Source organism: Sciurus carolinensis, chromosome 16 (assembly GCF_902686445.1).
Source record: "Sciurus carolinensis chromosome 16, mSciCar1.2, whole genome shotgun sequence".
Lineage (NCBI taxonomy): Eukaryota > Metazoa > Chordata > Mammalia > Rodentia > Sciuridae > Sciurus > Sciurus carolinensis.
In genome coordinates, this window is record NC_062228.1 from 38,939,846 (window position 1) to 38,953,300 (window position 13,455).

The 13,455-nt window shown below is 48.4% G+C and overlaps 1 protein-coding gene across 6 annotated transcripts in view; it reads left to right on the forward strand.

The window, feature by feature from the left end:
- Nucleotides 1–13,455, forward strand: part of Znf536 (zinc finger protein 536) — a 431,720-nt gene that overhangs the window by 179,514 nt on the left and 238,751 nt on the right. For all 6 annotated transcript variants that reach the window (XM_047529031.1, XM_047529029.1, XM_047529033.1 and 3 more), the window contains one exon: nt 10,525–12,696. In XM_047529031.1, coding sequence (XP_047384987.1) covers nt 10,527–12,696 — 2,170 coding nt within the window. In that variant the 5' untranslated portion in view covers nt 10,525–10,526. The remainder of the gene's footprint in view (nt 1–10,524; nt 12,697–13,455) is intronic.

Below are 13,455 nucleotides of genomic sequence, written 5' to 3' on the forward strand. Positions count from 1 at the left end.
GTGTCAGCAGAGGTTCAGAGTGGAGGGTTGCTGAGCAAGGGCAAGCTGGACAGGGAGTGGCAGTGTTGCCCTGCAGTGTCAGCCACCCCATGGGCTTTCTCTACAGCAGGGAATGAGGAGACAAACAAGATGTGCTTATTGTCTCTCCAAAATCTCCCAGCCCACTGACCCTTTTATGAGTGAACAGTGCACAGATGTTTTCACCATCTCTTGGGGTGGATTTTTGGGGCCATCTGTCCTTTGGATGGTGAGTACTGGGGAACAGGGTGTTTCTCACCTCTTGCTACAGAGCCTAGTGCAGTGCCTGGCCTGTGGTGGCTAAGTCAGAAACGCTTGCTGAAGGCTCCTGTGCAGGAGCCAGTGTGAGAACGAGAAGGAGGCCAGGGGTCTGGAGGAGAGCAGGGAGCACTTGCAGGTCCTCATCATCTGCGTGACATTGGGTTCGGGTGAGAGGTGAGCCCTGGGAGGTCCCAGGTAGGGGGGGTAGCGTTTGTGGAGATAGGAAGCCACATAATCTACCAGGCGACAGAGTAGGGTGGGCTCTTTATGGGGGAGGCTCAGGAAAGGCTGTGTGGTGATAATCAGGTACGGATCTAGAGATCAAACTTCTCATCTTTTGCTGACCTGCTCTGGGGGCCGGGACCAACCTTGTGGTCTGTCTTCCTCCCTGATGCCCCTTTCTCCAGAGGAACGATGGTGTTGGAGAGGCCTGCAGCACTTGCTGCGTGGTCCATTCATTCGCTCAGTTCTCTATTGGTTTATTCATCAGCTTCTTCCTTTAGCAAACATTCACCGAGGGCCTCCCCTTGCCTAGCAATGTGCTCAGTGCTGGGGGTTGCTCCAGTGAACCTGATTGTGTCCCACCCTCAAGGACTTTGACAAGGATACTGACAAATGCAGGGCAGTATGGAAGTGGATGTGAGGGTTGAGAGCAGGGTGCTGGGGGGATAGATGAGAAGCCTTTGAACCTGCACCTGGAGCATCATCAAGGAGGTCACCTGGAAGAGGTGGCATTTAATCTGTCACAAGATAACAGGGCCCAGGAGGCAAGTGGGGATTGCAGGGAGGGTGTTGCAGATGAATGATAGGCACTGAAGGACATCTAGTCACCCCCAACTGCTTCCTGAGAAAGGGGAGACCTCTTTCAAAACAGGTGTCATCAGTTTGAAACCAGATGAGCCCGAGGATTCCTTGTCAAGTCAGATTTTCCTGACAGTGTTTGGAAATCCTTTTCTGTTGCTGGAATCCCTCTGCTTATGGTGGCAACACCGATAACGACCAGAACTCCTATCAGCTCCCACATCCGTGAGCTCTGCCAGTGCCCAGTCCCAGATCCTGGTTAATGCTCCTGCTGCTCAGGTTGGGGAACCTAGGGGCCGGGGTTCCCACCGCTCCCAGGAATCTGGCCCAGTGGAAGCCATTCTTGGCCAGCCTGGCCAGCTTGGGGATCTACTGATGGCAGGAGGTAGGGATGCTGAACCGAGGGCCCCAAGGGTCAAAAAGGACTGAGGATCCAGCCAGTCCTGCCAGGCTCCATCTGTTGGCCTCAGCCCAGTGGTTACAGGCGGCAGAGAGTCATATGGTACACCTGCCTGTTTCTGCAATGACTGCAAGTACTTATGGAATGATGTGCATCTGAGCTTATGTCTTCGACAGGTGCCCCTGAGAACCAATCTCACTGGGCTGACTGCTATGAATATTTCAAAATCAGGTCCCCTTTGATCACTCTTGCATATGGGCATTTTACATTATATTTAGTTTTGCACTCAATGGAATCTGAGGCCTCTGTGAAATGTAAATAAACCATTTGACACAATATCATAGTCCGGAAGTACCCAGATATAAACGGCTTTAATCAGGGGTGAAAGTTGTGGAGGTGTAGCCCTGGGCCGCTCCCCAGCCGCTGCTACCCTGGGGAGGGATGGCCTCACCATGTCTTGTTCTTGGGCAGGGGCTGTGCACTGGGGAGGATTCGCAGTGCTACCTCAGAGCAGGGAGCCGAGGCAGGTTAATAGGGGATTAAATATCTAACTTCCTGCTATGCCCTAGTCTGCTTATAAAGGGAGAGAGAAAGCCAGCCAGAGAGAAGTAATCAATACTTCATGACAACTGCTGGTATCTTTTTCAGTTTTGTGTTATCACTTTAAAGGTAGGACATTCATTAAAAGCATATATACATAGGGTTATTTTTTGCTTTCCCTGATGGGGGTGGTCACAGTGCAGAGAATGGGGGGGCATTTTCTTCCCAAATCATCCCTTCTGGGAGAAATTGAAGCAGGGCCTGGATTCTGGAGGGTGAAGATTCACTGTGGTTTAAAAACTGCTATCCATTCTTGTGATGCTCTGGCCAAGGTCCCTTCTCTGGCTTATGATCAAGCATAAGCTTAAAGGACCAGAGAACTCAGGACTTTCGATGGGACTGGTCCTCCAGGAGTTGAACAGCAGGGGACTGATAAAAGTCCCTCTTCTCACAAATCTCCAGCAGAGGAGGAGAGAAAAAGTGACCTCCTATACTTGTGCCTCACAGGGCACCATGAGAAGTGTCCCAGTAGTCCAGAGAAACTTCCTGGGAGGGTCTGAGGAATGAACGATTTGCTCCATCCCAGGGCAAATCCAGGAAGGCTTCCGGAGCAGGTGAAACCAGTATATAGCATTGAGGGTGGATTTGAGCTGACAGCTATGGAGAGGTGGGATGGGCTGCCAGGAAATTTGGGGACTGGTCCTTCTTTCATTATTTCACTGGTACAAAGTGGAAGCTAGGAGACCAGTGACTTATTCCAAACCGACTACTCCCTTCTCTCTCTCATGCAAGGGGAAACCTCTGTATCACAAGAACTTTGGTCTTCAGATCTTGGGGTTTTGATCCAGGAGTTTATTTCACCATTTATTATTTTTTCCCATCTTCCCTGACCCACGCACGTTAGATAAGAATCTGTACACAGAGGACGTGCATAGTTTTACAACTGTTCTCTTCTCAATCTTCTGGAGACATGACCATGCTAACCCTATAGATGGTGGCTGTCCTAGTGGAGGTCCTGTGGGATGGATTGAATATTCTGTGGTCTTCATACTTCAACCTCTTGGCATCTTTCTTATGGCAACTTGATACAATTGCTGAGGTGGCTCCTGATGGCAGCGTAAGGCTTACACTCATTGCTGATCTCATTTGTGCATCTGTAGAGTGGGACTTGCCACTTTTCTAGATCCACAGTGCCTGTAATTCCCACCCTGCTCACAGCAGCCCCTGAGATGCCTTCTCTCTGAAAGGTACCACAAGTTTCCACTTGTGTTTTTGAGGCCTCTGTTCCTTGGCCTCTCTTGAGCATACCCATGACCATGGCTGCCTTCCTTCCATGCACTTTGCAAATGAAGGAACTGGCCTCTGACAAAAAAGAGCATGACGCAAACATCAGAAGAAACCTTCCCACTAGCGTGTCTTGTCTGGTCTCTCAATCAGGCTTCCCATCTGTGCGAATGCACAGGACACCTTGTCATTTTCAGAGCCTCAGTTTCCTCATTTTTAGCATTGGAATAATATTGCACCAACCATTAAAGGATGTGTAACTTTCAAGTGAGATGATTGTGATATACCTACTGCCATATTGGCTTCTATTTCAATGGGGAGGAGGATGAAGATGTGAGTACTGTTGGTGATGCAGATGATAATGATAGTGATGGTGGAAATGACAATAGTGATGAGGATGGAGATCACAGTGGTGGTACTGGGGGTAATGGTGATGGTGGTGGTGGTCATGATGGAGATCACAGTGGGGGTCATCATGAATATGAATATGATGGTGATGATGATAATGGTGATGACTGTTGTTGTCTATTATTGAATACTTACCATGTTTGATAGTTCATGGTCCTAATAACCTCTCAATGTGAAGTTGTTCCAATTTCAGCACCTCTGGGCCTGGCTTTGTGTGGTATGAGCAGAAAGTAACACAAAACCCAGGTCTTCTATATTCCAAGATGATGACCTGGAGAATCTTCTGTGGTCATTCTTTATTCCAATTATTTCTCATTACTTCTGTCCAGTTCTGGGCTACAGTTTTCAACCCAGATTCCAAAAGCCCTCACGGTGGGGAGAGATCTCTTTGCCCTTGCGAATTTTAAATGATCCAAAGTCTCCAAGGAAGAAACACTTTTACTTACTCTTTCCTTTTCCAAGTCATCCACTCTTGTCCCAGTAATTCAGAAGCTGCCTTGGGCTCCATGGCACCATGTGCTAAGCCAGCCCAGCCACATCCTGCCCCCTACTCAAGGTAGTGAAGGTCTTGACTTTGGTCAACATTCCATCCACAGGGGGAAATTGGGGAGTCTAATCCTACTCTCCAACTTGATTTTCCTGATTACATAGATTCTACCCTCCATGGCCTGGTTTGAATATCATATTTTCATTAATACATTCAGCAAGGATTTAACTATTTCTGGCCCTGTCTTATAGCATTGTCTACACATCAGTCAAAACAGAACAGGTCACCCGCACTGCCCTCCTGTTTATCTATTAATCATCTGGCAAATAAACCACTCAGTATCCTGCCCACCTCAGTAATGTTTGTGATGTAATTTGTTTGGATGCCCAAATGTCACCAGCGTTGATTGTAAGAGATGAAAAAATGTACTTGCTCAGCATAGCAAGCTCTAGGCCAAAATGTAAGCATGAAATCTCTGGTTTATTTTTGTAATAATGTTTACAGCTGTTTAATGACCCTGAAAAGGTTCAGTAGTCTGGTGTTCTGTATTTCAGAACAGGAGTGTATTATGCTTATAACAACCTTAGTTAAACAGTTTGAGCTACAACAATTGGAAAAATAGTATTTAATAAGAAGCCATTGTATTGTAGGTGAAGTTGTCTTAATTATTGCTTACTCTCAGTGTTAAGAAAGCAAGGGGGTTTGCAGGAGAGGGCAGAGGGTCACTTGAGCTGCCAGGAAGGGGATCTACCTACTACCAGAATTGAATGCATGAGACTATTTTGAGTAAAATCCACAGGGTGTTTGAACCCTCCTTCTCCACAAACAGAGTCTGAGCCTTATACAACAGCTCAGAGATGTGGGATTCCTGCAAGGTGTCTGAGACAGCACTTTTACCATGCTGATAAAAAAGAGAATATTTAGTTGTGCTTGGCTAGACAACAATATTTGATTTTAAAAATCCAGTTGAAATGGTTATTTTGAAAGTCATTTTATTTCCCAACTATTCTTTTCCGTAGTATAAGGATAAAACTCTTTCATGCAACTTACTGGCAAGATCTATATTTTTTTGGACTATTCATGAGATTACTTTTTTTTTCCTGTGCTAGCAAAATGGAACTGTGTTTTTGTGTAAAATTTATTTAGACTCATAGCAGCTGGCATTTCTGGTGTCCTGATAGTTTTAAATTTCATTTTGAGTGAAAGATACAATTAGGTTCTCTATTGGAAGAGTTAAGTGAAAACTTTTGTCATTGATATCACAGGAAATAGTCTTGAAGACAGAAATGCAAAAATCAAAATAACCATTACCACCATCAAAGACAGCTGAATGGCTCACTGTACCTGCAATGATGGGAATGAGGAGACAATGAATTTTGATAATCTGTACACCCAATGGTAGGTTTCATATGCGAAGAATACTGCCATCATGAAATATGAAATTATGTAGCTCAAGAAGAAAACAAGTAGAATCTAGAAATCTTCACCTGGGACCCCAACCTGTATTTTGAGGTGAATCTCGGCATTTCCATACCTCATGGTGTGAGGGGTGCCAAGGTGGCCAAGACTCACATACAAGTCTGATTCTTCATCAATATTGATCATCGGGTTGAGGGCCAGAAGCACCCCACCATGGCCCTGCTGCTCAGGATAGGTCAGGATAGTGGCAGAATGTTGTAATGTTTCCGTGTTTACAGTGACCTTGAACTGCCCAGCCCTGGTGAGGACATTTGGCTGCCTTTCCAGAGTTAGGTAGATTATATATTTATTGGTTCCTTCCGTCAGTCAACCAGGATTTATTGATCTTCTTCCTTATATGCTTAGGGCTAGGGCCAGGGGCCAGTTGTTCTCATTGTTTAGTAGTTTGTTTACTTCCTTTTTTGTGTGTGTTAAGGGTCTTCCTACCTGGGTGAATTATTTACAGGTTACTCAGAGGGTTGGGGTTTATTAATTGCCTTAAGGTCAGGATCATGGCCTGCCCTCTGCTGGTCCCAGACTTCTTGAGGTGGGTACCCCAGCTCCTGGATTGTTGGCACTGAGTCCAAAGATAGGATTGCTGAGTGAGGGATAGGCTCAGCTCCCTGGGAACAGGGTCACTGGGGCACAGTGCTGTATATAAATGTGCAAGTCTGTCCGGCTGGTCAAGACATGGCTGTGGAGCAGTGTGTGTGTGTGTGTGTGTGTGTGGCAGGAGGTCTCTCCAGGGACATGGATACACATTCACTGTGGGACTTGTCAGGGAGCAGTGTGGTCCCCAAAGAAAGGCATTCTCCATGTGCTTGTCCCCAGAAGGCTGGAAAAGGAGTAATAACACTTTCTATCAGATCAGTGGAGGCCTTGCAGGCCTCCTTCCCAAGCCCCTGACATACCTATGGCAACAGTTGGAAGTGCTATCAGTTGAGGAATCTATGCCCTTCTCTTAACACAGTTATACTTGACATGCATGCTTGTGCATGGGTGCACATGCACAGCACACACACACACACCCCTCTGTACAGCACAGCTGCAAAGTTTCTTCCTTTCTCTAACTTTGGATTCAGCCTTGCAGAGACCTTTCATTGTTTCCCTGGGATGGCCTGCAGGTCCTTGAGTTCAGGCACATAAATGTCCCTGGCAAATATTAACTGAATGGCGGAGGTAAGGAGTAAATAAATTCTGGATGGGTGAAGTGTGGAGAAATTGGGTCCAACCCAGGTTTTATGAGTCTCGGGCCGGGCCTGGGGCCAGCTCATCCTGCCTCGGCTGCTTTGGCCCAGGGACAGCACACCAATTACCCCACACTCTTTCCAAGAACTCACGCTTCCCTTTCTTGCTCCGAGTTGAACAGCAGGCATTGGTTATGTTGGGCTCATCACCACGGCCTCGGCTGCACCTGCTCATGGAATCTCAGAAGATTCTGAGAAGACCGCGTGATGCAGCCCCACAGCACAGTGGGGCTCACTGCTCAGGCATTTCCCAGGCTCATCTGAGGGCCCAGGGCCTTAATCCTAGGTGCAACTCCTGGGGAGCGGCTGGATCCTCTGAAATGTTGGGATCTCTCATGGGCTCCATGGTGGTCTGTTAAGTTCTGAGGGGGTAGGTATTCTCCTAGTGTCCAGCGGTAGAGCCAGCAGAGATGGTTGAAGCCTGGGATGATCAACATGATCACCTATAGTGAGAGAAATGGTGGTGGGGGTGGCTTTTCTTTGTTGGTTTCTGGAGCTTTGACTTCTGAGTGATAGCTGGAGACCCTCTCAGCTTGGTTAAGTCTAACTGTAGACCTTCTTGTGGAAAAGCTGATGCCGAATCACATGAGGTTGAGGTGTGAACAAGTCTCCTTTGGGGCTTGACTTCTTTTATGGGCTGTGCTTATAGAATTGGTTCAGTCACTCATCCATTCCATCAGGAAACCTAAGATGGGCCAGTTAGGTTCCAAGCCCCAGTGCTTCATCATTGGTCAAGCAGACTTGACCTCTGCCCTCATGGAAAAGAAGCATGTCCTCAAAGGGGAAAGTGTAGCATGTTGTAGTAGTGTGAGTGCTATGAACAAAGTTAGGTGTCAGGATAGAGAGGGGCTGGGGATGCCCACCTCCAACAGGGTGGCTACAACGGCCTTTGCAAGAAGAGGAAGTGTGAACTCAGACTCGCATCATGAAAGAAGCCAGCTCTGCAAGCAGCTGGGAAGAGCATTCTTGAACATTCTTCCTGCCCCCCACCACTGAGGCATCAGCAATGACCTCAAGACCAATTGTTCAAAAGTGTTTAAAAAGTGTCAGTGCTTAGAGAAATAGAAAAAAAAATTTTTTTTGAGATCAGAATAAAAGAATCCTATACTCAAAACAGAACCTGAAAACTCCCATGCTCGTTAGTTGATGAGCTGAGGAATCACTTGCATTGCATGATGATGGTGGGGCAGGGGCACAGTCTTCAACTTGATGCCCCTCATCTAACCTGATTGGCAGCCTTGCTACATTACACTTTCAGCTTCCTCTCTCTCTCTCAGCTAAATTCACATCAGATCATCAACAGCAACCTGAAAAGAGCCTGGATTCTTGGATTCATATCTTCTGAGCTGGCCAATTGGGCAGCCTTGGGCTGGCCATGTTGGCTTTGTACTATCCAAACTTCCACAGAGCTTGGGGGTGGAGTTTTGAGTATACTTACGTGACTCCAGGATCATGATCTTCGTTTGCTCAGAAAAGCCAGCATGGCTATACCTGGTTTGAAGCGGGGGAAGGGGCTCCAGGTAGGGCTCTGGAAGCTGCTAGTGCTGGCTGGGAGCCTTCAGCAACTTCTACATCCTGAACCTCCTCCTTCCTTGTGGACAGTGGGTGCTCTGAGTCCTGGGCCAGTCATGTCCATCATTGTGTCTTCAGTTAGGAACTGGCACACATTGAGAATTCAGCAAGTTTGTTGAATGAATGCAAGAATCTTTATGGAAAATTAACTCCTCTCTGCCCAGTTTTCAAAATGGGCTTATTGTTTTCATTTGGGTGTAGACTGCCACCAGAAACGAAGAGGAAAGATGGCAAATTGGAAGCCATTATTTTATTTCAAGTGACGAGCACTTGTACTTGTGTGCATGGGAATGTGTGTGGTTTTCCATTCATCACCCATAGACACAGGTTCAGTTAATCCTGCACCATGGTTGCAGTCCCTCTCATTCCTGGAACTAACTTACCCCCTTCTCTCACAAGATGGTCTCAACCCCTCTCCTTGCCAAGGAGACCCTCCATGCCATGCACAGTTTGTCTGGCAGGAGGCCCAGCAAGCAACTGAATGTGCTTCCTCCACAGTTGAACTCTGTCCCCACAGGGGGATTGCTTGATCTCACATTTCTGGCTGGGGTTAAACAAAGCTCCTGAACCACCTGGATGGCCAACACATCTAAACATTGGGATACCAAGAGGAGAGATGTGCAGAAACCATTCTATGGCAGGAATTGTATTTGGGCTCCTTCAGGTGGAAGTCAGATCTGCAAATAGAAGGACCCCAGGCATAGGTTCATTGACTGTCAATCTTGAGCTCCCACACATGCTCTGAGGCCCTTCCCTGTAACTCACCTGGAACAGTCTGGTTTTTGCCATTCTGTGAAGGCTGCAGAGGGGCAGAGAGGTCTATTAAAGACAATTATGCAGACTAGCTTTGAGTGTTAGTGTTTAACAAACAGTTTTGAGTTCTAATTTTCTGCAAAACACATAGTACAGGTACAATTTGTACTCATTACTGTATATTGGGAATGTTATTAAAAACACTCAAACTTGGTTGAGACTTCCTATGGCATCGTCCCTGGATTTTAATTGGTTTTTATCTAGCTCTATAAAAGATCTCTTTAAGCCCAATCAAAGTTCTGCCTCAGATATCTTGCCAGTTGAAGGACAGGGAGAACCCATTATAAAGTGTAAATCTTTACCTCCACCCAAATTTGAACAGTCTCAGCAATCTACTAAGATTCCACCAAGAGATAATCTATACTTCTTTTGATGGACACAGTTGCCAAATGACAAAATAACAGTGTTTCGTAACATAAGGGTTAAATCTTAATCTCTGAGGTTTGCAAAGCCGCTACTCGCAGTCTCCTTAAAATTTAATATACCTCGTTAATGCTTCCTTGCAAACACTGAAGGATTTTTATGATTATAATCATGTGTTACAGCACCTAGTACTGTTTCTAAGCAGCATACTAATCAGCTTAATGAGATATTACTGCACTTTTTGTTGACTAAAGCAAAATCCCTTTTATTGTTCTAAAGCCTGTCCTTTACTTTATTTTTTCCCAAAACATTATCTTGTTTTATTATGTACCAGTAAATATCATGCCATTGGGTTTTTTTTTTTTTTTTTTTTTTTGGCCAAATCATAAAACGATCTCTTTCATCTCAGACTGGTGAGTGTATTGAATATAGTAAACGGAAACAAAAGTTCATGGTGAGTCTGTTTGGTCTCACAGTGAAAGCCTTTCTGCTGTAAAAGCAAACTTTGAACTGAACCAACAGGTACAGGTGCTACATGGGGGAAAAGGAGGAAAAGTTTGACATGGAGCCCCTAGATTTATTAGGTGTTGAAAGTGGTAAAACATTAATAATTTAAATGTGAATGAATAATTGCCGTCTGTAAATAGAAAATACAAGGAAGACGTTCTATCGCCAAAACAAATTGGAGGCGCAATGCCATATTGCATAATTGGCATTTAATAATTCATTTTTTTATTATTGTTTTTGACTCTAATTCCTTAGCATTATTATGTGTAGGTAAGGCATGAAATGCAAATTCGCCACCAGCTGATGCCGGTGACTCTTTGCACCATGGTATCCGGCACAGATCTGATCTCTGCCTTTATTTATAGGGATGGAAGAAGCGAGTCTGTGCCTTGGAGTGTCCTCGGCGGCGCCTGAAGCTGAGCCCCACCTGAGTGGCCCGGTCCTCAACGGCCAGTATGCCATGAGTCAGAAGTTGCACCAGATCACCTCCCAGCTCAGCCATGCCTTCCCTGAGCTGCATCCGCGGCCCAACCCCGAGGAGAAGACACCTGCACCTCTAGATGAGAAGTCCCATGTGCCCATGAGTGGCCAGCCCATGGGCAGTCAGATGGCGCTTCTGGCCAACCAGTTGGGTCGCGATGTTGACACCAGCCTCAACGGTCGGGTGGACCTGCAGCAGTTCCTCAATGGGCAGAACTTGGGCATCATGTCCCAGATGAGTGACATCGAGGATGATGCCCGCAAAAACCGGAAGTACCCATGCCCTCTCTGTGGCAAGCGTTTCCGTTTCAACAGCATCCTCTCCCTGCACATGCGCACCCACACAGGAGAGAAGCCCTTCAAGTGCCCCTATTGTGACCACCGGGCGGCGCAGAAGGGGAACCTCAAGATTCACCTGCGGACCCACAAGCTGGGCAACCTGGGGAAGGGGCGCGGGCGGGTGCGCGAGGAGAACCGCCTGCTGCATGAACTGGAGGAGAGGGCCATCTTGCGGGACAAGCAGATGAAGAGCAGCCTGCTGCAGCCTCGGGCAGACCTGAAGCCCCTGCCGCACACACAGCAGGCCCCGCTGGCCGCCTGCAACCTGGCCCTGCCTGCCAATCACAATGTGCCAGATATGGCCAACCCTGTACCCTCACCCAAGCCCACCAGCGTTCAGGAGGATGCGGTGGCCCCAGCAGCTGGCTTCCGCTGCACCTTCTGCAAGGGCAAATTCAAGAAGCGGGAGGAACTAGACCGTCACATCCGCATCCTGCACAAGCCCTACAAGTGCACGCTGTGCGACTTTGCGGCTTCGCAGGAGGAGGAGCTTATCAGCCACGTGGAGAAGGCCCACATTACCGCTGAGTCAGCTCAGGGTCAGGGTCCCAACGGTGGCGGGGAGCAATCCGCCAACGAGTTCCGCTGCGAGGTGTGCGGCCAGGTGTTCAGCCAGGCTTGGTTCCTGAAGGGCCACATGCGGAAGCATAAAGACTCGTTCGAGCACTGCTGTCAGATCTGCGGCCGGCGATTTAAAGAGCCGTGGTTCCTGAAGAACCACATGAAGGTCCACCTCAACAAGCTGTCGGTGAAAAACAAGTCCCCCAGTGAGCCCGAGGTGCCTGTGAGCATGGGCAGCATGTCCCAGGAGGCCCACGCCAACCTGTACTCCAGGTACCTTTCCTGCCTGCAGAGTGGCTTCATGGCTCCAGACAAAGCCAGCTTGAGCGAACCCAGCCAGCTCTATGGCAAAGGGGAGTTGCCCATGAAGGAGAAGGAGGTGCTAGGGAAACTGCTGTCACCCATTTCCAGCATGGCCCATGGTGTCCCCGAGGGGGACAAGCACTCCCTCCTGGGATGCCTCAACCTGGTGCCGCCGCTCAAATCCAGCTGCATCGAGCGGTTGCAAGCAGCTGCCAAAGCTGCAGAGATGGACCCGGTGAACAGCTACCAGGCTTGGCAGCTCATGGCCAGGGGCATGGCCATGGAACATGGCTTCTTATCTAAAGAGCATCAGCTACAGCGCAACCACGAAGACACTTTGGCAAACGCTGGAGTTATGTTTGATAAGGAGAAGCGGGAGTACGTGTTAGTGGGAGCAGATGGCTCTAAGCAGAAAATGCCTGCTGATTTGGTTCACAGCACTAAAGTGGGCAATCAGAGAGACCTGCCAAATAAGCTCGACCCTTTAGAAGGCAGTCGGGATTTTTTGTCACATGGGCTGAACCAGACGCTCGAATATAACCTGCAGGGTCCCGGGAACATGAAGGAGAAGCCCACCGAGTGCCCTGACTGCGGCCGGGTGTTCCGCACCTACCACCAGGTGGTTGTGCATTCTCGCGTCCACAAGCGGGACCGCAAGGGTGAGGAGGACGGGCTACACGCGAGTCTGGATGAGCGGCGTGGTTCAGGCAGTGACCAAGAGTCCCAGTCGGTGAGCCGCTCCACCACACCGGGCTCCTCCAACGTCACTGAGGAGAGTGGGGTCGGAGGCGGCCTCTCCCAGACCGGAAGTGCCCAGGAGGACAGTCCACACCCCTCCTCTCCGTCCTCCTCAGGTAGGTTGGTGGGGAAGGATGGGGAACAGCAGCTTGCAGAAGGGCCCTGCCCAGGGTTGCCTGGTTCTGCACCTGGTTCTGCACCTCCAGTCAGTTTGGAGGTCAGCGTGTCTGGATTTTCTAAGACGGGCAGGTGGGATGGTGGGCAGTGCCTCCCCTTCCTTCAGGCTGCCCTGTCTCAAGGCAAGGGCTGTCGTTCCAACTCTTTGGCCTTCCACTGAACACTGGCTACCAGGAAAGACAGCTGATCCTCCTCCCACGTGGTGGAGATGCCAGGTGGCATGCTTTTTAATGGGGCATAGCTTGCCCTTCCCCTGCAATTGCTCAGCCCCATTTATACCCTGACCCTATCCACTGTCACCTCATCTCCAAAAGCCAGGAGCTGGTGTTCCGCTGCATCCATGGATGTGAGTGTGGAAGTTGGGACCCTTGCCATCTCCCCCACCCAACACATTTAGCGTATTCACACAAATCTCTCATTTGGGAATTCTCTCCCAGTCTCCGCCTCCAGACCAAACCTATCTCTGTCTCCTTCCAAAATTCCAACCTGGCTCACCTGTTCAGTCCGTCTGACCCAGAGAGTGGAGCTTCTTCCTTCCAATGGTTTAGCCAAGCACAGAGATTTGAAACCCAGATGCGTGCCTGTCTGTCTTAAATTGTACTTTGTTACATGGGTGATACAGCTTTGGGGTCTAAAATAGCAAAGCAGAAAAATCTGTCATCAAAATGTCTGTGAAACGCTGAAGCTTCCTGGCCCTG